This window comes from Lagenorhynchus albirostris, chromosome X, assembly GCF_949774975.1.
Source record: "Lagenorhynchus albirostris chromosome X, mLagAlb1.1, whole genome shotgun sequence".
NCBI lineage: Eukaryota > Metazoa > Chordata > Mammalia > Artiodactyla > Delphinidae > Lagenorhynchus > Lagenorhynchus albirostris.
The window spans coordinates 72,489,471-72,516,304 of NC_083116.1; the positions used below are offsets into that span (position 1 = coordinate 72,489,471).

At 44.0% G+C, this 26,834-nt stretch overlaps 1 protein-coding gene across 1 annotated transcript; it reads left to right on the forward strand.

The window, feature by feature from the left end:
* The first annotated feature begins 4,441 nt into the window (after nucleotides 1-4,441).
* On the forward strand, nucleotides 4,442-5,520 carry P2RY4 (pyrimidinergic receptor P2Y4). Its single transcript, XM_060137336.1, is given in 2 exon segments — nucleotides 4,442-5,246; nucleotides 5,249-5,520. Coding segments are annotated over 2 exon segments (1,077 nt in total).
* Nucleotides 5,521-26,834: the final 21,314 nt, after the last annotated feature.

Here is a 26,834-nt window from a genome sequence, read left to right on the forward strand (position 1 = left end):
CCTTCCTTCTTGTGGGCAGAATCCCCACTTTTTTATGTACCCCACCCTCCTCCACCTGGCTCTCTGCTCCTCTCAGCCAGTCATGGTCATTTCATCCTTTTTGCCAGTGGTTGGTTTAGTTATAGGCATGATGAAACTCAGGCCACTGAGACATGGGGGGAAGCATGCTAGGGAGATTCTGGGAAAGGTTTCCTGAGTGATAAAAATAAACACACAGGAAGAGAGGCCTTCCTCTCCTTTTGTCAGTGGTATTTCCATGTTTGGATGCAATGCCTAAAATGCAACAGCCACCTTGTGACCATGAGAGTTGCTGAGCAGCAGGCTGAGGGGTGCTGATCAGAAAGATGGAAAGAATCAGGATTTTTTGAATGACATCGTTGAACTGTTGAATTAATCAACTCGAAAACTCCCTGCTCCTGGACTTAGATGCTAGACAATACATTTCCTTATTTTAAAGTCAACTGAGTTGGCATTTTCTGTTATTGCAGCTGACAGCATACCAGCAGAGTTAAGTGGGATCTGCACAACGGTACTGGCTCAGTGCGGGAGGATGGAGAGGAGGCAGACAAATCAAATGGTAGAAACAGAGACTTCCCCTGCTGTCCTAGGTACCGGACACAGTGGTACTGGTCTCTAGTCTAAAGTTGTTAACAGCCTTGTTGGAGATAAAGAACAGACATTTAGAAAGACTAAAAGGGAACGCTATAGAAAAGACACCTGGACAACACTAACTTGGGTACAATTATATGGAACCAGTCACTTTCCCATGATTTTATTAGTAAATTTGGATTGTCAAGGATTTCAGGTTACTGCTCCTTTCCATCAAGCCTGTGAGGATTGTCTTATTCCACTCCACACTGTACCTTACTTTCAGCAGGCGACCTCGTCTTTTCACTTCATAAAGAAAACCTAGGCAATTGAAGAGAAATTTTGATCGGAGGGAGATTTGTATGCTGGAATCTCATTGGTCATTATAATTATTCATAACTTGTAAGTTAAATCATGAGAGTGGATGGAGAGAGAGAGAGGGAGAGAAGGAGAGAGGAAGAAACAGTGGAGGAATGGAGAAGGAGGAGAGGAGAGAAGAGATCTGGAAGTAAGTGTTGCGGAAGGGTCACATTTGGAGGAAGGAGGACAAAAAGGAGCCAGGGAAGGGGTCAGAAGGAACATCCAGAGGAATAGGAGAATCAGAGTAAAGTCACAGAAATGAAAGTGAGGAAGAGTTTCACAGGAGAGAGGGGTCTGGTCTGCAGCCTTTCAGAAGGCATGCATTTCTTTTGGCCCAGGTGACGTCAGCGGAAGCTAGCTTCTGGTTGGGGAATGTTGGGAGAGGGCTTTTCCTGAAGTAGCCACTGGGCGGCAGTGGTGGCAGCGTTGGCAGCTGCAGCTGCGTCCAGGGACTGGCAGAAACCTGGCAGAGCTAAACCAGCTTGAAGCAATAGGAGCAGGAAGCTGGCTCCTCCTGGGGCTTCTCTAGTTTAGTGGACACTGGAATGTCCCCTTGGGTGTATGCCAAGCTTCAGATCACACTTGTCCTCCTCTGAAGAGGCCAGCTTCACCCCTGGGAGCAAAGTAAATAATACAAAGTACTTTACAGATTAGCAGCATTTTACGGTTTACAAAGTGTTTTCACATCTATTAACCAATTCAGTATTCAGAAAACCCTAAAAGGTTGGTATTATTGACCCCATTTCACTCATGAGGAAATTCAGTCATGAAGAGGTATCCAGGGTGACACAACTAATACATGGAAGAACAAGGGTTTGAATTCAGGTCTGTCTGACTCCAAACACCTGAGCCTTTTGTGCAAAATCACAGTGATCAGCTGTCCAGGATTCAGGCTATGAGTGCTTTCTCCACGCCTACCTTCTATCCACCACACCCTCACTGGGCAAGGATCTCCAGGTTTCCCCCATCTAGGTTTCTGCTTCTTCCAAGAGATCTAGATTCCAGATTCTAGAGCCTCCCCTACAGCCCTGCCTCCTCCCCTCACTCCCGGGATCCAGCTGGGCAACATTCTCAGGATCTGAAGATCACTTCAGAGTCCCCATTGTTTCCCAGCTCCCTTCAGACTGGATTCTACTGCAGCCTGCTCCCCCTCCCCAAGAGCACTACCCACCTTACCCTCAGAGTCCTCCAGGCCCAGAGCTTGCTTCCTGTGCCTAAGACTTCCATAATCACGGAGACTTAGTTAGCCCCAGGAGCCTTAGGCCCAGAGCTCCTGACAATTCCATGTTCCCTAGCACTAGGCTCTCAAACATCTAGGCTTGGTGTCCGTACTGTCTTGGCTGTATTCAGACCAGGGTCTCCTGGGGTGATAGAGAGAGATGAAGGGTGGTATGTAGGAGGGGGTGGAGTCTGTAAGGGAAGCATGTGGGCTAGCATCCTTGAGGAGGAGTGAATCACCTCCCCACCACCTCCTCTTACATGCATAATAGGCATCTTGAAATTGGCAGGTGGAAAAATGAGCTCCTCATGTTTCCCCACACCTACTCCTCTCACAGCCTTCCCCATCTTTGTCAATGGTGTAAGTCCATTCTTCCAGTTGCTCAGGCCAGAAATCTTGGAGTCATTCGTGACTCCTCTCTTTCTCTTATACCCCTTATCAGTAAATATTGTTGTCTCTACTTTCAAAAGCTAGCCAGAATCTGCCACTTCTCACCACCTTCACTGGCCTGGTCCAAGCCGCCATCATCTCTATTGGCAATGGCCTCTGATCTGATCTTCCTCCTGTGTCCCTAGCCCTGTAGTCTATTCTCAACATAGAGCTAGCCAGGGATCTTTCTAAAATGTGAATCAGATCCTGATACTTTTCTCTTCTAAACTCTCAATGGCTTCCCAGTCACTGAAAGTAAAAGCCAAGATGTCCTCACAATGGCTTCCAAGGACCTTCATGATCTGGTTTGTGCCAAACTCTCTGACCTCTTCTCTATGTTTCCTCTTCCTCACAACCATCTGGTCCTTATTCAAAAGTCACCCTAATATTTAAAACAGAAACCCTCTCTATTCCCTTTCCCTCCTTTACTTTTTTCCATAACAATGATCATGATCTATATATTTTACTTGTTAATTTTATTATCTTTTCCCTCCCACTGGTATGTAAGCTCCATTAGAGTAGGAGGTTTTGCCTGTTTTGTTTACTGTTAGTGAACTACCAGTGCCTAGAACTGGTCCAAGCACGTAATAGGCTCTCAGAACATGTTTGCTTATCCTTTCCTAGATTATGGCCAGTGGCTTAGAGAGGCCACTAAGCATAGCAGTTATGGATTGCTAAAGCCTGGTTCAAAGGCTGGCCTTCCTGGGTTTGAAATCTTGACTCTACCACTAATTAGCAAAGCACTTCAACTTTCTGTGCCTTCGTTTTCTAATCAGTGAGGTAGGGACAATCATGATACCCACATCACAGAGAGCCTGTGGGGCCATTAATAAGTACAAAGCACTTAGAACAGTGCCTTGCATGTAGTAAGTGCTATATACAGATTTCTTATAATTATATGCACATGGAGTTAAGATTTATATCAGTAGTTTAGATTTCCTAAAATCTTTCGATGTGTTATCCATGCTAACATTCATTTTCCATGTTTCTGCTCATACAGATTTCTATGATCTTCCTGCAGTTTTAGTTATCTCCAGTGGCCTGGCTCTTCATCTGTCAACTTGGACGTTTCCTTGTGTACTCTCTCCTACAGTCGTTTAGGAGCCGTTAAATAGTCATCTCACTGGGCCCCAGTTTCCCAATGGTGCACTGAGTGGGTGGGACTAGATAATCTTGATGGGCCTTTCTAGCTCTAACGATTTCCCAGGACAGGGAGGAGGTACAGGTCCCACGCCCAACCCCGCCCCCTTGGATATGCCCTCTGGCTGCCAAGGGGAAGGGTGACAGAGTCAGCTGGGCTCAGCTTCAAGGGGAGCAGGTAGGAGACGTGCCAAGTTTCTTGGGTAAGGGTGGTGATGGGGTTTCTGGGCTGGCCCAGGCTGGGGGAAGGTATCAGAGATCACTGTAGTTCAGACACACTGGGACCAGGGGAGAGAAGTTACTGTATGGAGAGATGCCCTCTTCACAGGGACACAGCTGTTGTGATAAGTTGGGAGACAATTTGGGTCTGGGTATCTTCCTACATTGGATAGTCCTGGTAGGCCTTGACCCCCTTTAGCTAACCAAGCTCTGAAGGACAGAGTCAGCTTCAGAAGAACGACCCAAACCCACTGACTGCCCTCCTGAGCCCTGGCACTGCCTGCTGCCTACTATTCCCCAGGCTGGACCGAGGGAGCTCTGGCAGGAGCCAGGCTGACCCAGGTTACTCCCAGATGCATCCTCAACTCCCCCTTGTGCTTCAACCATTGCCCTCCCCATTTTCTGCATTTTTGCCCCAGGTCAGGGCTGGGGGGCCAGGGAAATCTGGTCACCCTCACTTCTGCCCTTTCCACCCCTAGGGGGACCATGACCAGTACGGAGTCCTCACTGTTCACAGCCTTAGGCCCCCACTCAGATCCTGACGACAGTGAGTTGGAGCTGGACTGCCGGTTTAATGAGGAGTTCAAGTTTATCCTGCTGCCCGTGAGCTATGCAGTTGTGTTTGCGCTGGGCCTAGGCCTCAATGCCCTGACCATCTGGCTCTTCCTTTTTTGCCTCCGACCGTGGGACGCGACAGCCACCTACATGTTCCACTTAGCTTTGTCAGATACTTTGTACGTCCTGTCGCTGCCCACCCTCGTCTACTATTATGTAGCCCGCAACCATTGGCCCTTTGGCACTGGGCTCTGCAAGTTCATCCGCTTTCTCTTCTATTGGAACCTCTACTGCAGTGTCCTTTTCCTCACCTGCATCAGCGTACACCGCTACCTGGGCATCTGCCACCCGCTGCGGGCGCTGCGCTGGGGCTGCCCACGCCTTGCTGGCCTTCTCTGCCTGGCAGTTTGGTTGGTCGTAGCTGGCTGCCTCGTGCCCAACATGTTCTTTGTCACCACCAGCCCTAAGGGGGACATCATCTTGTGCCACGACACCACCCGGCCTGAGGAGTTTGACCACTACGTGCACTTCAGTTCGGCAGTCATGGGGCTGCTCTTTGACGTGCCCTGCCTGGTCACTCTTGTCTGCTATGGGCTCATGGCCCAGCGCCTGTAACGGCCCTTGCCAGGGGCTGCCCAGTCATCTTCCCGTCTGTGCTCGCTGCGCACCATCGCTGTGGTATTGACTGTCTTTGCTGTCTGCTTCGTGCCTTTCCACATCACCCACACCGTTTATTACATGCAAGGCTGTTGGAAGCTGACTGCTGGGTGCTGAACCTCATCAACATGGTCTATAAAGTGACTCGGCCTCTGGCCAGTGCCAATAGCTGCCTGGATCCTGTGCTCTATTTGCTCACTGGGGACAAGTATTGACGTCAGCTCCGGCAGCTCTGCAGGGGTGGCAGGCCCCGGCTCCCCACAGCTGCCTCCTCTCTGGCACTGGTGTCCTTGCCTGAGGACAGCAGCTGCAGGTGGACAGCCACCCCCCAGGATGGCGGCTTGGGCAGATAGATTGTAACGGAAGCCGGGAAGTGAAGGAAAGGGGGTGAGTGCAGGGCAGAGGGGAGGGAACCTTATAGTGACACCCTATCTGGCTGCTTTCTCCTCTTTTCTGAGCTCTGGAGAGAGGCCCTCACCCTGAGGTTTAGGAGGAGCCAGAGAAATCACGTGTGACCCCATCTCTCCTAAATCCTTCAGTTGCCCTCTCCTTTTTAGCCAAAGACACTAGCAGCCACTCTTCGTCCTCGACTTCTTTCTCTTTGTTTCTGTCCCCTTCCTGGGGCCACTGGTCCTGTTTCTTGGTCCTACAAGGCTGCTGGAAATCTTCCCCAGCCCTCCTTCTCCTGCCCTCTCCCCCCATATCCTTGTATAGCATGCATTCCTTCAGCCAGACCAGAGCATTTAACTGGAGGGGTGAAGAAGCTGGGGTGATCTCAGTATTGGCCTGACTCATCTGACAGTGATAGCCAGAATCAGGAAGTGGGGGCACCAGCATATCACAAATGCCTGGGAAGTGACATATGTAGTGCCCACACCCACTCCCTGGTTTCCCCTGGAAGACAGGATAGTCTTGTCTACTGAGGCACTGAACTAGGGCACCGTCCCAGAGAGCCTGCCTGACAGGGTCCCCATGTGCAGCTAGAGGCATGGCCCTGTTGAATGGTGGGTAGCCATGAGGTAGAGAGGGAGTCCTGAGTCTTCCCATGGGGTGAGGACCTTGAGGAGCCTCAGGGGGCAGGACCCAAGCTGATAATGGCCTTTGGAACAGGAATGGGACTGGCCCTTCTTTATGAGGTTTGCTGAGAACATATTTGACAGCTCTCCTGTACTTAATGAAAGGCAGAGTGGATGGCTCAGAACGCAAGGGAGGAGCTCTCGTGTCTATGGCATAAGTTCCAGCACCAAAGGGTGGAGAAGGTTTGTGCAGAGATTGGGGTGGTGACAGGGACTGAGGCCCAGAGCTGACTCTCCACTGGTCTCTCCCCTTTCTCTAGCTCCTGCCCTAGATAAAGATAAATCTCTCACCAGCTCTTTCAGATCAGGTTTTAGGACTTCGAGGACAGGGCAAGGCGCTGGGACTAGGACAGCTCCCCTCAGAGTTTCCCATCCAGTCACTCCTCTCCAGCACTATCTTAGTGCTTACAGACTTCCAGGAGTGGGGGTGGGGTGTGGAATTTGGGGAGCTAACTCCCAAGCCTTGGGAAGTAAGAGTTTCTGGGAAGGCATTCGTGAGAAGGGTAGGCTTACACTTCCAGGCACCCTCTCTAAAATTGCCTTGCAGTCCTTTGGTCTCTTGAGTCTCCAGCCTTCCTTTCCTTTTGCCCCACTCTTGCTGACCTAGCTCTGATCCCTTGCTTGTCTCCTGGCTTCTAAGGGGTCTCTCTGGAGAGTAAAGTTAGGGCTGGTCTGCAGAAAAAAAAATGATTTCACTGCCCCTGAGTCCCCCTTTGCATTCTTGTAAGTGCTCCCTCTTCCTCTCTAGACATCAAGGACCCCTTCTGCTAGGAGTTAATGAACTGGCCTTCTTCTTACTAGCCTCCCAGTCTCATGGCCACTGCCTAGACTGTTTCATATGCTGTTCCTCATCGGCACTCGCTCCCTTTTATTCTGATGACCACAGTCTCCTCACCTATCACCTCTCCTATCCACCAGCCCCACCTAACAAAGTTGCTCTCTTCATCACAGCTGACCCAGGCTCTTCCATTTCTCCAGTCCATTGAAGTCCCCTATGCTTAACTGAGACTAACTGCCCAGACTTTGTGGTCTGCTACTTTTGGGCCACCTTCCTTCACACTCTAATTTTAAACACCTTGACTTTCACCTTGGGACAGTCTTCTCTCTCCTAGGACTAGAGGGGATTGCAGGTGAAGTCAGAGCCCAAGGCTGGCTTGACCCACTGAAACTTGATGTGTTAGAACTTCATCTAAGCCCCCATTCCCCTTAGCCTGCTGAGTTCCTAGTGAACATTCCAGAGCAACTCTTTCCTGTATTTTCTACCTTCTCAAGACCCCAACTTCATCCTCCCCTATGACCTCTTAAGAGTTACCTTGCCTCCTATTTGTAGTTTTTTAAGGAACCTCCATACTCTTTTCCATAGTGGCTGTATCAATTTACATTCCCACCAGCAGTGCAAGAGGGTTCCCTTTTCTCCACACCCTCTCCAGGATTTATTGTTTCTAGATTTTTTGATGATGGCCATTCTGACGGGTGTGAGATGATATCTCATTGTAGTTTTGATTTGCATTTCTCTAATGATTAATGATGTTGAGCATTCTTTCATGTGTTTGTTGGCAATCTGTATATCTTCTTTGGAGAAATGTCTATTTAGGTCTTCTGCCCATTTTTGGATTGGGTTGTTTGTTTTTTTTTGTTATTGAGCTGCATGAGCTGCTTGTAAATTTTGGAGATTAATCCTTTGTCGGTTGCTTCATTTGCAAATATTTTCTCCCATTCTGAGGGTTGTCTTTTGGTCTTGTTTATGGTTTCCTTTGCTGTGCAAAAGCTTTGACGTTTCATTAGGTCCCATTTGTTTATTTTTGTTTTTATTTCCATTTCTCTAGGAGGTGGGTCAAAAAGGATCTTGCTGTGATTTATGTCATAGAGTGTTCTTCCTATGTTTTCCTCTAAGAGTTTGATAATTTCTGGCCTTACATTTAGATCTTTAATCCATTTTGAGCTTATTTTTGTGTATGGTGTTAGGGAATGTTCTAATCTCATACTTTTACATGTACCTGTCCAGTTTTCCCAGCACCACTTATTGAAGAGGCTGTCTTTTCTCCACTGTATATTCTTGCCTCCTTTATCAAATATAAGGTTACCATATGTGCATGGGTTTATCTCTGGGCTTTCTATCAAATAGAACTACCATACGACCCAGCAATCCCACTACTGGGCATATACCCTGAGAAAACCATAATTCAAAAAGAGTCATGTACCAAAATGTTCATTGCAGCTCTATTTACAATAGCCAGGAGTTGGAAGCAACCTAAGTGTCCATCAACAGATGAATGGATAAAGAAGATGTGGCACATATATACAATGGAATATTACTCAGCCATAAAAAGAAACGAAATTGAGTTATTTGTAGTGAGGTGGATGGACCTAGAGTTTGTCATACAGAATGAAGTAAGTCAGAAAGAGAAAAGCAAATACCATATGCTAACACATATATATGGAATCTACGGAAAAAAAAAAAGGTCATGAAGAACCTAGGGGTAAGACGGAAATAAAGACACAGACCTACTAAAGCATGGACTTGAGGATATGGGGAGGGGGAAGGGTAAGCTGTGACAAAGTGAGAGAGTGGCATGGACATATATACACTACCAAACGTAAAATAGATAGCTAGTGGGAAGCAGCCGCATGACACAGGGAGATCAGCTCGGTGCGTTGTGACACCTAGAGGAGTGGGATAGGGAGGGTGGGAGGGAGGGAGACGCAAGAGGGAAGAGATATGGGAACATATGTATATGTATAACTGATTCACTTTGTTATAAAGCAGAAACTAACACACCATTGTAAAGCAGTTATACTCCAATAAAGATGTTAAAAAAAAAGAGTTACCTTGCCTCCTGAAAAACGGAGAAAATCTAATATGTCAGCTTCCCTCTGTTTCATTCACGATAACTCTACTATATTCATTTTGTCTTTCTCCCTTTCTTCCCTGCAGTCCCAGAATAAGAAGTGGCCCTCTTTCCTTTTCCTTTGTGTATCCCTCTTCATTTTCAGCCTCTTCTGTAACTGATTACATCTAGTCTTAAAAAACAAACTCTAGGACTTCGCTGGTGGTGCAGTGGTTAAGAATCCGCCCACCAATGCAGGGGACACGGGTTTGAGCCCTCCTGGTCCAGGAAGATCCCACATGCTGCGGGATCTAAGCCCGTGCACCACAACGACTGAGCCTCGGGCTCTAGAGCCCGAGAGCCACAACGACTGAAGCCCGCGTGCCTAGAGCCCATGCTCCACAACAAGAGAAGCCACTGCAATGAGAAGCCTGCACACCACAAGAAAGAGTAGCCCGCACTCGCCACAACTAGAGAAAGCACCCGTGCAGCAACAAAGACCCAACACAACCCCAAAATAAATAAATTAAAACAAACAAACAAAAACCAAATTCTATTCATCTTATTCATTTCACTCTCAAATATCTGGAAAGAGTACCATGAATCCCATTTCCTCACCACAAAGTCACCCCTTAACTCTCTGGATCTGGTTTCCTTCCTACACTTTTCTGTACCTAGAACACAAATTGCCTCATAAGCAAAACCTTGAATGATCTTTTCTCTGCCTTCATCCTCTTTGACTTCTCTGCTTCGCTTGACCCTGTTGCATATCTTCTTTAAAACTTTTTATAAAAACCACATTAATAAATTCCACTATGACAACATTAAAGCAAAATTTGAAAGAAAATATTTACCTCAACTTCCCAACCCTAGACAATTGTTTTTATTTTTCCACATTCTGTGCTTTTCCAATTTGTATAATACATATATATTTGTTTATATAAGTGCAATCATAGTATACATATATTTTTTAATTCTTCTTTTAAAAATCTTAATTGCAGATACTCTTCTTGTGTTACAGTCTTTCATATTTATCATTTCAATGGCCACATAAAATTACATCCATCAGTAGATTATATTTTATTTGACTCTTCCCCTATTACTGGACATTTAGGCGACTCCCAATTTTTCTGTGCTTTGAATATTTTAATGCATATAGCTTTTTTCTTCTTTGTAATCCTCTTCCTAGGAAAAGTTCCCAGGGGTGAGATTACTAGATCAAAGAGCATGAATGTTTTTATAGAGCTTGATTTCCCAAAGGACTGCATAGTTTTCAACACCACAATGACATGCGAGTGTTCCAGTTCCCTTGCAGCCCCAGCATTGGACTTTATTAGAAATCTCTTTGGATGGCTTAAACATTAACTTATTAATTCCTTTCTTTGATTACTCATGGGATTGAACACTTTCCCATATGTTTACTATTTGCACTTTCTCTTGGGTGAACTCTCTGTTCATATCCTTCTCCAATTGGTATCTTAGTGGTATTCTTATCTATCTAAATGTATTTTTATTTAACGTACATGTTAACCCTTTGTCATATTTGATATAACTATTTCTTCCATTTATTGTAATACTTTTAACTTTAGTTTATTTTATCCCCTTGCTTTAAAGTTTCTCTCTTCCTACTTTACTCTCTCTTATTACTTCTTCTCTTTCTCTTTTACTCCCTAAGTAAACAGAGTTCCAAGATCTGTCATGGTCATAGCATTTGGGGATTATTTAATCCCCTCCCCTCATTTGAGCCTTGATTTTTCTCTTGGAGAGAACATATATACATGTGAATACAATTCAGTTGACTCATAGTCCTTGAGAGTATCTCAGAACTCTTCTAGGGCCGGGGCACCCCCTCACTTTACAAAGGAGGAAACAGGCCCAGAGATATGACTTGCCCATGACTTAGTAAATTAGGGGCAGAGCAGAGACGAGGCTCCAGGACCCCTGAATTCCAGAGCTCCTTCCATTACACCAGGCCAACTCAGATCTGTCTGACCTTTCTCCCAAGCTCCACCTGTATGTCTTCAGTTGCCCACTGGATAGTTTCACTGGATCTTCCATTGTTACTTCTAACCCAAAATGTCAAAAACTAAACTCCCTGAACCAGTTTCCCTACCTGTCGTGCTCATTTGTGTTCATGGCATCTTCTTTTCTCAAGTCACCTAGGCTTGAAAACACTCAGGCAACTTTGACTCTTTGCCCTCCCTATTTCACAAGATTCTGACATTTCTTCCTTCATCATGTCAATTATAATTGGCCTTCCTTTATGGTCCCAGTGCTACCATTCTAATACTGGCTCTTGTCACCTTCTCCCTGACTGACTGTCACTGCCTCCCAACTGGTCTTCCTTGCCGCCAGTCTTTCCTAGCACAATACATACAGTGCATATTGCCAGATTAATTGGCCCCCAAACTGCTTTCAGTTTCACTCTCTCACTCAAAACTCTTTCATGGTTCCCCATTGTCTACAAGACATGTTGAAATCCTTTTGTCAGAAATTCAAGAGCACTAATGCCTATGCCTCCCCATCATTAGTCTCACTTCTGCTCCCTTTGTCTTTACTCTTTAAAATTAAATCCCTCTTGCCAGGTGGATGAGAAGTTGATCTGTGAACTTAGTTCTCGTTTCTCCATTTTTTAGTCAAAGCTTGTGCTGTGTCCAAAAAAAAAAAGAAGAAATTCAAGAGCACTTTTTCAGTTTTATTTTCCATTCCTCCCCAGTACAAATCTCTCTTCTCCAGCTACTTTGATCTCCTCATTCTTTTTCCAAATAAGACTTTCGCTTTCTCACCTCTCCACCTTTATTCTTCCTTTCCCATACTCTAGAATGCCCTCCCTTTATTTTCCCACTGTCTTCTTCCTACCCAGTGTCAAAGGCCAGGCTTAAGTCCCACTTCCTCTTGGAGGTCTTCTCTGCTGACTCTTACCCACAGTGATCTTCCTGGTCATCCCTCCAGTAATTATTATCTATATCAGTCATTTGACACTTTTATTGTCTTTTGATATCACTTATACTATTATCCTGAATTGTTATTTAAGTTTTTATGTGTGCTTGTTTTGAGTTCCTACCTGTAAACCCCTTGAGTTACTGTGATAGAGAGGAAAGAGCATAGAACTGAAAATCAGAAGAACCAAGTTGGAGCACTAGTTATCAAGGTGGGGCTCAGGTATGTCATTTGGGTGAGTCACTCAGACTCTCTGAGCCACAGTTTCAACATCTGTAAAATGAAGATCATAATCTCAGCTTTAGGTACTCCAGATTGTGGCAAGACTCTGCAAATCTAGACAACTAAGCAAATATAAATATTTATTATTTTATCATCCCATTTGCTTAATAAATGGTGCTTAATAAGTATTTTCTGAATAATTACACACAGTAATTCAGCTTAATGTTTCTTCTCCTGGGAATATTTCCATGTTAAGAGGCCACAGAGCTCAAGGAGCCTAAAGATCTAGGGGTACTTCAGGAGCAGTGGAGGCTGGGAGGGCATTGGAAAGATATTTTGAAGGAAAGTAGGCCTGTCCAGCATATCTCACATTCTACTACACTGGCTACTCACTGCTTGGCTTACCTGTAAGGGTAACCTGGATGTGGAGTGAAGGAGATGGTACATCTGAGCTTCTTCTTTCCCCACATTTTCTACTACTGCATCCCACAATCCCTAACTGGTTATGCTAAATGCTTCACCTGAGACCTCTGTTCTCTTTCATTCATGTGATGAAAGCCAGTGTTTTGGTGAAGGAGGTGATGAGGAGTAGTAGAGAGAATAGCAATTTTAGTCAGATAACCAGATGTGGCTTTGAATCCTTGATCTGTTACTCACTAGCTGCATGATTTTGTACACGTTATTTAATCTCTCTGAGCTTCAGTTTCCTCATTGATAAACTAGAGATAGTAATACCTATTTGGCAGGGCTGTTGTGAAGTGTCAGTGGAGTAATGGATGAAAAAACATCAGTTACAGTTCCTGTGGGTGGAAACCCTTTCTCAAAAGTTCTCAACTTTAGTGTAGCTGGACGAGGAACCAGAATTCTACATTTGGATTTGGTGCTGCTTAGAAGTGATAGTTAAGTACTAGCAAGGTAGTGAGAGCCCAGTAGCAATGTTGGACCCTGAAGTCTGTCTAGCCTGCACTGAGACTTCTCTGGGATGCTCATTTTCCTTATGGACAGCCCTAGTCATCTGGCATCAATGCTTACTATCTGGAGAACTGTGAGAGACGCTGGGGAAGAGACACTTACAGAAATGGGAAAATAGTCCCTGATGCGGGTCCAGGCACACCAGTTCCTTACCCAGGCTGATCACCTGCCACCTGAGATAGAAATATCTGTAGGGGGGCTTCCCTGGTGGCGCAGTGGTTGAGAATCTCCTGCTAATGCAGGGGCCACGGGTTCGGGTCCCGGTCCGGGAAGATCCCACATGCCGCGGAGCAACTGGGCCCGTGAGTCACAACTACTGAGCCTGCGCGCCTGGAGCCCGTGCTCCGCAACAAGAGAGGCCGCGATAGTGACAGGCCCGTGCACCACGATGAAGAGTGGCCCCCGCTTGCCACAACTGGAGAAAGCCCTTGCACAGAAACGAAGACCCAACACAGCAAAAATAAATTAATTAATTAATAAACTCCCACCCCCAACATCTTCTTTAAAAAAAAAAAGAAATATCTGTAGGGTATGGTGTCTGTGTGTGCCAAGCCCACCCCTCCCACTCACCCAGTGCTTCCCTAGCAGCCTGGAGGGACTGTGGCTCTGCTAGGGAAAAGGAAGAGACCCCAGGATGGTCCTGGCTGGCCTAGCTCCTGTGGCTCTGAGAACTTGGATGAGAGGCCTGTGGCATGGTAAGTGGGACTGCCTGGTTACAGGTTGAGGTGGAACATTCTTCAGTACTGTTCTTTCTAGGTCCATGAGTCTTACCTTGCTCTGGGGTCTTCCAGTCCTGGAAAAAACAGGCAAAGTAGAGGGCTGGTAGCGGCCACTAGGATGTAAACAGCAGGTAAATGGACAATGGTTGCAAGATCCAAACTGATGAGGGAGCACATCAGACCAAATTTGTGCTGCCAGCCGAACTTGACCATGTCCAGCCCTATTAAGAGCCCTCCAAACTCTCCAAGCGCCCTGGTCCTGGCCTTCTGCACAATCCAGCTCCTGCCTGTCCATCAGCCATGTCCACTTGTCCTTCAAACTTTTCCTCTATCATTTACCATACATTCCAGATCTATTTCTCTGCTTACCTGTCATCCCCGTCCACCTGCCCGCTCACCATCCCCCTACTCCTGATCCCTGCCTGCCACCAGCTTTTCCCCCACTGCTTCCACTCATCCACCGTCTTTTCCCTCTTGTCTCCTGTCTCCCTCCCTATTCATCATCCTTGAACTCTTGTTAAAACACTAGCTCACCCTCCCTTGTCCATATACTGTCTATATCTCCCCATACTCCGTGCATACAGCATCTGCAGCCTTCTACTGTTCCCCGTACACCATTCTTGTCCCCTTGCCCTTTCACCATTCCTTCCATTATCTCTGTCTCCCCTCACTCCCACCATGCTACTACCACTCCCCTCCCAGAATGGAAAATTCTATGGTTCAAACACAGGCGATACTTCTCTAAGTCTGTAATGCTAATGCTTCCTCTGCCCCACTCCCCATGCTTCCTTAAGATTTTGGACATATCACGCTTATTCCATGGCCCTCATTTCTCCTCTCCAGATAGTGAGGGTTAGGAAGTGGCTGAAACTAGCTAGATCTACTCATAAGCAACATGACCCTGTTCCACCTCCCACCTCCACCTGTCCTTTCTGCCCCTGAGACTCTATCTCTTCCTTCTCCAGGGCACTCAGGGAACTTGAGACTCCTTGGCTTTACTCTGTAGTACCAACTGAGATGATCAAAGGCCAGAGATGAGACTTCCCATGAGCACAAAAGTCACCCCAGATCTGGTCCTGGCCTCTGACTCTGGCTTCTTGCCATGCTCTCTTGGATCAGTACACACATATGGCAAGGTCGCTCAGGGGTCAGTACAGAAATACCAGACTCTGGAAGTGCTTAGGTTGCTTGAAACAAGGCATGATGCCCAGGAGCCTGAAGGAGACGAAGATCCCAGAACGGTGTTCCAACCAAAGGTACCACTAGCCTCTGGAAGCTCACCCGATATTGAATGCATATAGTTATGAGGATTTTCATCTCCCTGTCCCGTCCTTGTCCAGCCCCACATCTACCACCCACTGAAGGGGGCAGGCTCTGGAGTGGTAAGGACTGCCCCATCAGTTCTGAGCTCTGGGCCTTGCCCATTTGCCCTTTGATTCCCTTTCCTGGTATTACTAGAACATAAGGATGAAGAAAAGGTGAGAAGGGCTGCTATCTGGTCCTAATGACGCAGAGGTCCAGAGAAGGGAAACACCCCTCACATCACAGGCCACTCTGAGACTGCTGGGGTTGTGACCTCAGGGAGATGGCTGGTGGGAAGGGAGCGCTGTGGGTTTGTGGGGGGGGGGAGCACCTGGGATTAGATATCTGTTGCGGCCGTTGCCCTGAGGCAGCCTGGTTCGAGGCTGTCCCCCTCTTTTAATTTTCTATTATAAAAATTTGCCCCCGCACACAAAACTAGAGAATGCAAGAAATTTTCATTTTTGTGTTCATGTTTTATGTTCATCTTCAACAACTATTAACATTTTGCCATACTTGTTTCATCTATCTCCCAGCTCTTTTTTCCCCCCTTGGATTATTTTAAAGCAATTCTAAGACATCATGTCATTTCACCCCTAAATTTCACTATGCATCTACAAAAATTTGGATGTTTTCTTCGATAATAACAATGCCATTATCACCCTTAACAAAATTAATACTCCTCTAATAATATCTAATATCCAGTCCATATACAAATGTCTTTTTATACTTGTTGGACAAAAAGTTCCTTCAGTTTTTTTTTTTTTTTTTTTTGTGGTACGCAGGCCTCTCACTGTTGTGGCCTCTCCCGTTGCAGAGCACAGGCTCTGGACGCGCAGGCTCAGCGGCCATGGCTCACGGGCCCAGCCGCTCCGCGGCATGTGGGATCTTCCCGGACCGGGGCACGAACCTGCGTCCCCTGCATCGACAGGTGGACTCTCAACCACTGCGCCACCAGGGAAGCCCCCTTCAGTTTTTAAGTAAAAATAAAAGACACATTTTTCATTTTCACCAAGAACTTTATTGAACAACGTATTCACCGTTTCGTTCCACTACCTTCTGCCATTTTTCAGGCAACTTCATAATTCCATCTTCCCAAAACTTTTTACTTTTTTGAGCAATGAACTGTTCCAGGTGCCTTTTACAGTCTTCCAGGGAATTGTAATTTTTTTCATTAAGAGAATTTTGTAAAGACTGAAATAAATGGAAATCCGAAGTTGCAATGTCTGGTGAATACGGCGGATGAATCAGAACTTCCCAGCCAAGCTGTAACAGTTTTTGCCTGGTCATCAAAGAAACATGCAGTCTTGGGGTATCCTGATGGAATATTATGCATTTCCTGTTGACTAATTCCAGACGCTTTTTGTCGAGTACTGCTTTCAGTTGGTTTAATCGGGAGCCGTACTTGTTGGAATTAATCATTTGGTTTTCTGGAAGGCGCTCATAATAGAGGCCTCCCTTCCAATCCCACCATATACACAGCATCACCTTCTTTGTATGAAGACTGGCCTTTGGTGTGGTTGGTGGTGGTTCATTTCGCTTGCCCACAATCTCTTCCATTCCACATTATTGTACAGTATCCACTTTTCATCGCCCATCCCAATTTATTTTTTTAATTTATTTTTTTATTATAATCATGTTATTTTATTTTAAATTTTTATTGGTGTATAGTTGCTTTACAATGTTGTGTTAGTTTCTGCTGTACAATTTGTTTTAGAAACAGAACGTTTTCGTTACATTTAAGTAGAGAATCGCATGCGGAAATACGGTCAAGAAGGTTTATTTCACTTAACTCACGTGGAACCCAAACATCAAAGCGATTAACATACCAAGCTAGTGCAAATGATTTTCAACGCTTGATTTGGATATTTTGAGTATGTCGGCTATCTCCCGCGTTGTATAAGGTTGACTGTTCTCAATTAATGTCTCGATTTGGTCGCTATCAACTTCAACTGGTCTACCTGACCATAGAGCATTGTCCAGTGAGAAATATCCAGCACGAAACTTCACAAACCACTTTTGACACGTTCGACCAGTCATAGCACCTTCTCCATACACTGCACAAATCTTTTTTTGTGTTTCAGTTGCGTTTTTACCTTTTTTGAAATAATAAAGCATAATATGCCCAAAATGTTGCTTTTTTTCTTCCATCTTCAATATCAAAATAGCTACACAAAAATTCACCAGTTTTGGTAAGTTTTCTTTTTAATGCACGCTGATATGACAGCTGTCACAATACAATCTAACAAAATTGTTTCGAATGAAGTTAAAGACAACTAAGTGCTACTAGAACCATTGTATGGAAAAAACCGAACGAACTTTTTGGCCAATCCAATAGTTGGTTAATTTAAATCAGGATCTAAACAAGGTCCACTGACTTTATTTGGATGTTATGTCTGTTAAGTCTCTCTCTTTAATTGTTCATTGTAAAATAAAACCCAGATACAGAAAACCACCTAAAACAAATATGGCTTAATGAATTATTATAAGACAAATACCTTGTGGCCACCATTAGGTCAAGAAATAGAAGTTTTTCACCCACCCCAGAAGCCTCCCATGTGCCCTATTACAGTCACAGCTCTCTTTCTCCTCCCAAAGTAACCATTATCTTTGACGTTTAGAGGAATCGTTCCCTTGCATTTCTATGGTTTTATTACCCAAACACACTTCCCTAATGACTATGGTTTAATCTTGTCCATTAAAAAGATTATTATAACCCTTAAAATTTCTTTTTTGTAAATGTTTTATTTGAGAATAATTTTAGATTGATAGAAGAGTTGCAAAGATAGTGCGGAGAGTTCCCTATACCCTTCACCCCGCTTCCCCTTACGTTACCATCTTATGTAACCATAGTACAGTTATCACAGCTAGGAAACCAATATTGTGACATTACTGTTAACTCCAGACTTTATTCGAATTGCACTAGTTTTTTTCTACTAATGTCCATTTCTGTTCCAGGGTGCCATCAAGTCCCATGTTGTATTTAGTCATCGTGTCTCCTTAGTCTTCTCCAGTCTGTGACAGTTTCTTGGTCTTTCCTTGTCTTTTATGACCTTGGCATTTTGTAAGAGTTTAGGTCTGTTTTAGTTTCCAGCTTCCCCCTCCATCCCTTTCTTTTCCTGATCATTTATCTGTTGAACAACCCACATTTGACCTGGAGAATCTCCTACAGCCTGGACTTCGCTTGCTGCGTGTCTGTATTTCCCCCAGATTGGCAGTTGGATTCAAACACTGGATCAGACTCAGGTTTGAGCCCTTCAGCAAGATCTTCATTTACTTTTTTTTTTTTTTTTTTTTTTTTTGCTGTACTCGGGCCTCTCACTGTTGTGGCCTCTCCCGTTGCGGAGCACAGGCTCCGGACGCACAGGCTCAGCAGCCATGGCTCACGGGTCCAGCCGCTCCGCGGCATGTGGGATCTTCCCGGACCGGGGCACGAACCCGTGTCCCCCGCATCGGCAGGCGGACTCCCAACCACTGCGCCACCAGGGAAGCCCCTTCATTTACTTTTAATACAGAACAATCCCACTTCCTACCCTCCTTTTCCCCTTGCCATTGACCTGTCAAAGACTGTTCTCCCTTGGAGTTAGCCTGTCTTCCAGACCGCAGCACCACCTCCCATGAGCAGGGGTGAGCCCCACATACAGGCCAAAGTGGGGGGGGGCAGCAAAGCCCTCATTCTTCTTTCTGACTCCCATCTCTTACCTTGTTATAACTTCATGCCCAATGAAGCAAACTGAGTTGTTGATTTTTTTGTTTTTTTTTTCTTTGTTTTTGTTTGATTTTCACACCTGAAGTCGGTATGCTTCTAAAGGGATATGGACCATATCTTATTTTTAAATGCATCTTCCTATAATGCCTGGAAAGTCCTAGGCCCTCAGTATTAAATAAATAATCAGTGAGTGAATATCTTAGTTTGAGGTCTGTGGTTTCTTCTGGGTAATGAGATCACAGGAGTCCTATGGAGGAGTGTGTCCTGGGGACATGAGTGGGGGGACAAAAGGCTGTACAGAAATAGAGGACAAGGGGCACATTGCAAAACAGGAAAAGAAGAATGAGAGGAAGGAAGGCAAGTGTTGACCTTTGAGTCGGTTTGGCAAAAGACAGAGTTCTGCATACTTTGCCTTCTCTGCACCTGGAGGGCTGTCCCCACTCCAGCTCTTCCTGCTAATTGAATATCAGCCCGGCCCTGTAGCAAGCTTGAGCATTCAGGCATTACAGCGTCTCCTGCAATCTGTGCTGACATCCCTGTGCTTGAAGGTAAGGACTAGCCCCTGGCAATACAGGGGAGATTAGCATTCTGTCTTTCCAGAATAGGATTTTCTGGGGCGACATTAACTCCCTCTCCATGCCCTCTCGTCCTTGTAAATTGTCTTCCTCAGGACTGCTCCTAGATTAACTTCTAATAATTTGTGCATTTTCAGTTTTTCCCCTTTATTTCCTCCCACCTCCCTCACCCCCCCAAAAAAGAGGTCAGTTGTTGAGAAGACACTCAAGCTACAGAGTGTTGATCTGTACACATATTTTTTTCTTTTAACAGCAGATCGCATCCTTTGTTTTCAAATTTTAATATTTAAAATGTTATAGACTTCCACTATACATCATGACAGTATACATTGTGACATTTGAAAAAAAATATGTGTAAGCATATTTTTTATTCATTCTAGACAGTGCTTGGGCCATATAGGAATTTCCAGAATGCTTGTAATAATTAAGTTACTCCCTGGCCCCCACAGTGGTTTGCTGCTTACAGGTTAGAAACAATGGCTTGTTTGCGTTTTTCAAAATGGAGGTTGATTTATTATTTTTCCTGATTATAAAAATAATCCATGTAATTCATAAAAATTTCAGACTACACAAGGAAACATAAAGGAAACAAAAGTGACTCATAATCTCACAATCCAGAAATAACAACTGTTAACTGTTCACATCCTGGTATCTCTCTTTCTTGACTTTTTCCTGTATGAATATAGAGATAAATATTGTGTCACTGTGAAGAGTTTGGGCTCTTGAGTCCAACAGATCCCAGTCTGTACCTCAGCTCTGCCACTTAAGTGAACTATGGCAAATTACTTAACTGCTTAGTGCCTCAGTTTCCTCATCTCTAAAAGATGAGTATAATACCTACCGATACCATTGGGTTGTCATGAGGGTAAGTAATTAATGTAAAGCTTTTTCTTCAGTGCCTTGTTTATTTATATGCTCATATTTAAAGCTCAATAAATGTTAGTTATATGTATAATTTCTTAATCAAAATGAAATCATATTCTCTGTACTGTTTTGTAACCTGTTTTTTCACCTAAAAGTATATGATGGACATTTTTTTCATGTCAATTTTCTTCTATCACATCGTCATTTCATTGTATGGATATGCCATGATTCATTTAACCAATCTCCTATTATGGAGGAAGCACTAATTTTTAGACATGCCTCTTTCACTATCTGGTCAGACTTGTAGGTCTTTTAATGGTAGGTGAAAGGTTACTGATCAGAAACCGTCACGTACCCGCAGCCCCTTCAGTGGGCACTGCTCAGCTTCCTCTTTCCCAGCAGTTTTTAGGATTTACTGGTGCAAAAAGCGGACCACTTCCTCAAGCCTCAGTTAACCCAGGTAAGGTCCGGGGACCGGGTAGTGTGGTCAGCAGAGTCGGCCTCTCTCTGCCAGGAAATGACTAGGTCTGAAGAAAGGGCTTGACCCTCTTCTCCAAACAGCTCAGGAAACAGGTTTCTTGAAGGCCCCCTATATACTAGACCTGGCAGGGCTGCTGCTTAGTTTCACCTCCGCTCAAGCTCAGGAGCGTTTAAACACAAGCCAAGTTCGGGGCTGAGGTGAAGTGTAGAAAAATGGGTCTTGGGGCTTCCCTGGTGGCGCAGTGGTTGAGAGTCCGCCTGCTGATGCAGGGGACACGGGTTCGTGCCCCGGTCCGGGAAGATCCCACATGCCGCGGAGCGGCTAGGCCCGTGAGCCCTGGCTGCTGAGGCTGCGCGTCCGGAGCCTGTGCTCCGCAACGGGAGAGGCCACAACAGTGAGAGGCCCGCGTACCGCAAAATAAAAATTAAAAAAAAAAGGGTCTTGAAAGGTGTGGATCACTGAGATGAGCCTGTATCCGGCAAAGATCAGTACAAGAAATCTGTTGTATCAATACGTTGGTTTCTATGCTTTCATATTGTTTTCTTTTCTTTTTGAGAAAAAAAAATTTTTTTAATCTAGTCTCACCTGAACTAAGAATGAGAGTGATTGCAATTCCCTAGGCCAGAGACTTCCTTGGTATGTGGGTGGTCCTGGTCACCATGAATTGTATCAAAGAAATTAGGAAACCCGGGAATGTGAGAACTGATTGGTAGTAAGTACACTGATCCTTTCTTTTCTTCCCTCACCCTTTTTTATTTTAACATGACCTCACAGAATTGTACTAATTGTAATCCTTGGTTGATGACACACTCTCATTGTTTATGGATGTCCCCCTTCCCTCTTATCTATCTATCTATCTACCTACCTATCGTCTATTTATCTACCTATCATCTATCTATCTATCTATCTGTCTGTCTATCTATTTATCTATCTACTTTTGCAGTAGGAATTGCTCTCTTAAGCACTACACATGAGAAGTACTGTCTTGCCCCTGTGTCACAACTTAGCAGCTACTTGTCTGGTCTTGACCTTCACTTCCTTCTCAGACATCAGAAGGTTTCTTCTTCTTCTTCTTCTTCTTTTAGTTTATTTTATTGAAGTGTAGTTGATTTACAATATTGTGTCAATTTCTGCTATACAGCAAAGTGATTCAGTTTTACATATATATTCTTTTTGATATTTTTTTCCATGATGGTTTATCACAGGATATTGAATACAGTTCCCTGTGCTACACAGTAGGACCTTGTTGTTTATCCATTCTATATATTGAAGGTATCGTCTTGATGCTACAGCTTTGGTAATAGAGTTCTTTTCCTTATCTTCAGTCCCTGACCTGGTAAGGATTCATGACCGCAGCATCAAATCCTTAGGTGAGTTCTGTCACAATAGGATGTGGATGGCAAATAGCCAAAGTAGGTCATGGGGAAGGATGGACGGGCATCAATATTCCCTAAAGCTGATGCCTGGTCCTATGGAGAGGTGGATATCAGAAACGAGTTGAAGTTCTAAGATCCGGGAAGTCAGCAAGGTGTGGAGGTCAAGGCAAGAATAAACCAAAAGGCAAGGCCATTCCAAAATGGCCTTATCCCTCAAGTGGCACTGCCTGCCTCTAGCTATCTGCCTATTCCTTTCTAAGCCTGTTTTGCTGCTAAACAATTGGATGAATTCATGCTGTGTGGTGTGTGCAGAAATAGCCAAACTGTGGGTGGCAGGAATCATGGATTTGTTTAGTGCAGTGGGAGTGAAAACCAGAGTTTGCAAAGAAAGAACCTGTCATATCACCGAACATGGCTGGGCAGATGCTAACTAGGAAGCTGCTTCAGTTTCCCCGATGCCACTGGACTCTGAGGGACTAAGCACTGATCAGTCTAAAGAGGAACGGTTTATTGGTTGCAAACTGGTGCCTAAGCACCCTCAAGGGATTCTTTCTAACTCATAAGTCCAGGCACATTTATCTCATACTTCACATTTATCTCATACTTTATCTCCCTGATATAGTTGTTTGCCTCGCAGGCCCCCTGATGTTGCTGGAAGATTTTCCTTCCCCATCCTTTTCACCTTTGATGCCAGAGAGTCATAAAGAATCATCAAATTCTTCATCTTATCTTCTAGGAGAAACTAACTGGTGTGGCTTGTCTTTTTCAAGGCCCCACCTTTGTCTTATAAGGTAGAGTACACTTGCTGAAGTTTCTGTAGCTGCTGGGAGGTGGGTGAAGAGGGCTTCCCTCCCTACTGCAGGGTAGTGGGGAATTACATCAGCTTGTGTTGTCCTCTCCTGTTCTAAAAACAAAACTTTGCATAAGGTTTGTTCGGCCTGTGGGAATGGCCGAACAAACCACGTACATGCAGGAGACATGGAGATGCAAGAGGGGCCAAGCCCTCCAAGCTGAGCTACCAGTTGCAAACTCAAATGTCTCTAGGAACCAGGGGTACTAGAAATGAGGGAACAGGCTGAGAGTTATAATAGGGAATGGTGGGGATTGTGGTGAACTAGAGAGGGCGTGCTCCTTCTAAAGGCCTTCAAAGTTAGTTTTTCCAACTTTTTCTTGTAAAAAAAATTCAAGCATACAGGATAGTTGAAAGAATAGTATAATACACACCTGTATATCATCTACCTCTTCAAGTCAACAATTGTCAGTATTTCACATATTTATTTTATCTGTCTCTATAGGAATTATGTACACATGTATGTATATATGTATGTGGATTCTCTTTTTCTGAACGATTTAAAATTTTTAAAATGACAATAACTGGATTGTCTAAACAAAACACAACTGCAGACAGACTTGGCCCAAGGGCTGCTCATTTGTGATCACTGGGGAAGGACTGGACACAGACCAAGTGTGGGGAGCCAAGAGGAAGTCTTTGGAGTCCAGTTAACACCCAGTTAACACTGAGAGCTCCTACACAGAGCGACGGGGGGACCAGCAGAAATGGGCATGGCCTTCCTACTCCTCCCCTACCTTCCTGTTTCTGAAAAGAATATATAATCTTTTTCAGATCGGCTAGGGGTCTGCTTTTTCTTTTCTTCGTGTTTTTGTGAGATGTATCATATGTATAAAAGAATTGAAATAATAATGAAGACATTATTATGATATATTGTTCTATATTATTCATTTTTATAATTATAATATATAATAACTAATATTTATATAATAATGAGGACACACATGTATTTACCACCCAGCTAAAGAAATAATATGCTACCAGTAGCTTCGAAGGCCCCTGAGTGCCTCTCCCTAATCTCCTTCCCCTCATCTCCTCCCCTACCTTGAATAACCTCTGTGCTGATGTGTTTGTCTGTCATTCCCTTTTTTTATTTGTAGTTTTATCACGTATGTTGTTTAGTTTTGCCTACTTTTGTGTATATATGTGTGCGTGTATATACACACATACACACATATATATGGTATTTCTCTCTAACTTGATTGTTTCCACTCAACACTAAGATTTTGAGTTTCATCTTTGTTGACATATGTAACTTTGCTTTTTGTATTCCACTGTATGAATATGGGTGGATGTACCATGGTTTATTCATCCATGGTCTTATTTATGGACATTTGGGTTGTTTCCAGCTTGTTTTTGCTATTATGAACCCTGGTTCTAGGACATTCTTATCCATGTCTTGTAGGGCTCATGCGTAAAAGTTTCTCTAGGGTATATGCCTAGGAGTGGAACTCCTGAGTCATAGGTTCTGTGCATATTCGGTTTTACTAGGACATGCTAAATTGTTTCCCAAAGTGATTATATCATATGCTTTCAGCAGAGTGTGGGTACGCATTGCTCCATATCCTAACACTTGGCTTTAACTGACTTTTAAATTCTTGCCAATCAGTTTAGTGTCAAATGCTACCTTGTTGCAGTTTTAATTTGTATTTCCCTAATTACTAAAGAAGTTGAGCATCGGTTCTTATACTTATGGGCCATATTTCTTCTGGAAAATATCTGCTTATGTCTTTTACTCATTTTTTTATTGGTTATCTTTTACTTAATGATATGTAGGAGCTCTTGACACAGTCCATATACTAATCCTTTGTCACTTGGGTGCTGTGAATGTCAGTATACCAATTTACAATAAGGAATAGAGTACCTGGCCTCTAGGGCCAGACTGGGTTCAAATCCCAGCTCCACCCTTCACCAACTGTGTGATCTCAGGCAGTTAACCTCTCTGTGCCTCAGTTTCCTTAACCTCTCTGAGCTTCATTTTTCTCACCCGTGGAGTACCTAACCCACAGAGTTACTGTGCCAATTAAATAAGTTAATATATGTAAAGTACTTAGGATGGTACCTGGCCCCTTTTAATCAACATATGCATTTCAATAGAATGTTCCTTAGGGGCAGGGATTTTGTTTTGATTGTCTACTAATTTATCCTAGGGACCATTAACAGTGCCTGGCACATAGTAGGTGCTCAATAATATTTGTTGAATGATCTTTCTCCTCGTTTGTAGATTGTCTTTTCTCTTTCTTTAAAGATTTTAAAAAGTTCTTAGTTTTAATGTAAATGTATCAATCCTTTGTGCGTTGTTTTAATAAAAATTTCCCCATCTGAGAATATGAAGATATTTTTCTACACTTTCTTCCAAAATTTTAAAAGTTTGTTGTTCTTAAAAAAATTTAATAACTTTGGGAAAAAGATAGAGATGCAAAAATAGGTTTAGTTACTTACAGAAAACGTTAAAATCGCCACAAAAGTCTATTTGAGTGCTTTTCAGTCTGTAAATGGGATTAGGCTAAGCCTCTTATCTCCTCTTCAAGCTCATTCCTCCATGTTCTTAGCCTCAGGGCTGAGTGTTCCGTTCTAGGCCTTCCCCCCTCACCTCTTTAGCCTCATGTTTTCTCTAAAATTTCTTAAAGTCAATTACTCATAGAATGACATAAGTAAAATCTATTTTATATCTCATTCATTCATTCAACAAATACTTATTGTGTGCCAACTATTGTATACAGTGTTCTAAGTGCTGGGATTTCAGCAGTGTACTAAACAAGGTCCCTGTCCTCATGATGCTTATATTCCAGGGAGGGATGACAACAACAACAAAATAAATATATAGTGCCAAATGGTGATACATTCTGTGAAGTAAAAGAAATCAGAGTAAGGGGGATGGGGATGGGGCTGCCATTTTAGGTAGATTGGTCGGGGAAGGCATGTGGCTATCAAGGGGAAGAGCCATTCCAGAGAGAGGGAACAGCAAATACAAAGGCCCTGAGGCAGGAGCATACTTGTTCAAGGAATTTATTCAAGGAACAGCAAGCAGATCTTGTGGCTGGAGTGGAGTTAACAACAAGTAGAGAAAATAGTAGGAAGTGGAGTTAGAAGGATGGTGGTAAGGTTAACCATGGTAAGTCACTGAGGAAATAAGTTATCTTGGATCATCAATGGCTACGTGTTGGGTAGAAGCAAGGCCTAGGGCTGGCTTCCTATTCTGGTCTCCTGGTCTCTGGTTTCTCTTCCCTTCTATACTACTACCCACTTAATCTTTTGAGAATTCCTTCTGTACTACCACTTTCAGGGGTCCTCTATTGCTTATGAGATAAGAGCCAAATTACACAGCCTCTGAAAACTTACTCATGCTGTTCCTCTATCCAGAACACTCTCTCACCTCTTCTTTGCTCAAGGTCACATGATCAATACAGTCAAGACAAGAAGCCAGTTGTCTTGACTCCAGTCATAATAATCAGAGCATGTTAGAATAAGAATGATTTGTTAATTAGGATGTAGGTTCAGTGAATGTGACAGAGATCCAAAATAAAATGTAGTTTACATAAGATAAAGATCTATTTCTCTCTCTTTCAGACCCAAAGATGAAGTGGCTATTGTGCCAGGCTACTCAGTGAAGTTGTCAGGGGCCCAGGCCCCTCCATCCCTAAGGTGTTGCCTTTATTTGCATGATCCAAGATGGCAGCCTCTAAATGACCTCTCTGCTTTGGTATTTGTTCTTTTTTTAAAAATATTGTTTTATTTTATTTTATTATTTACTTA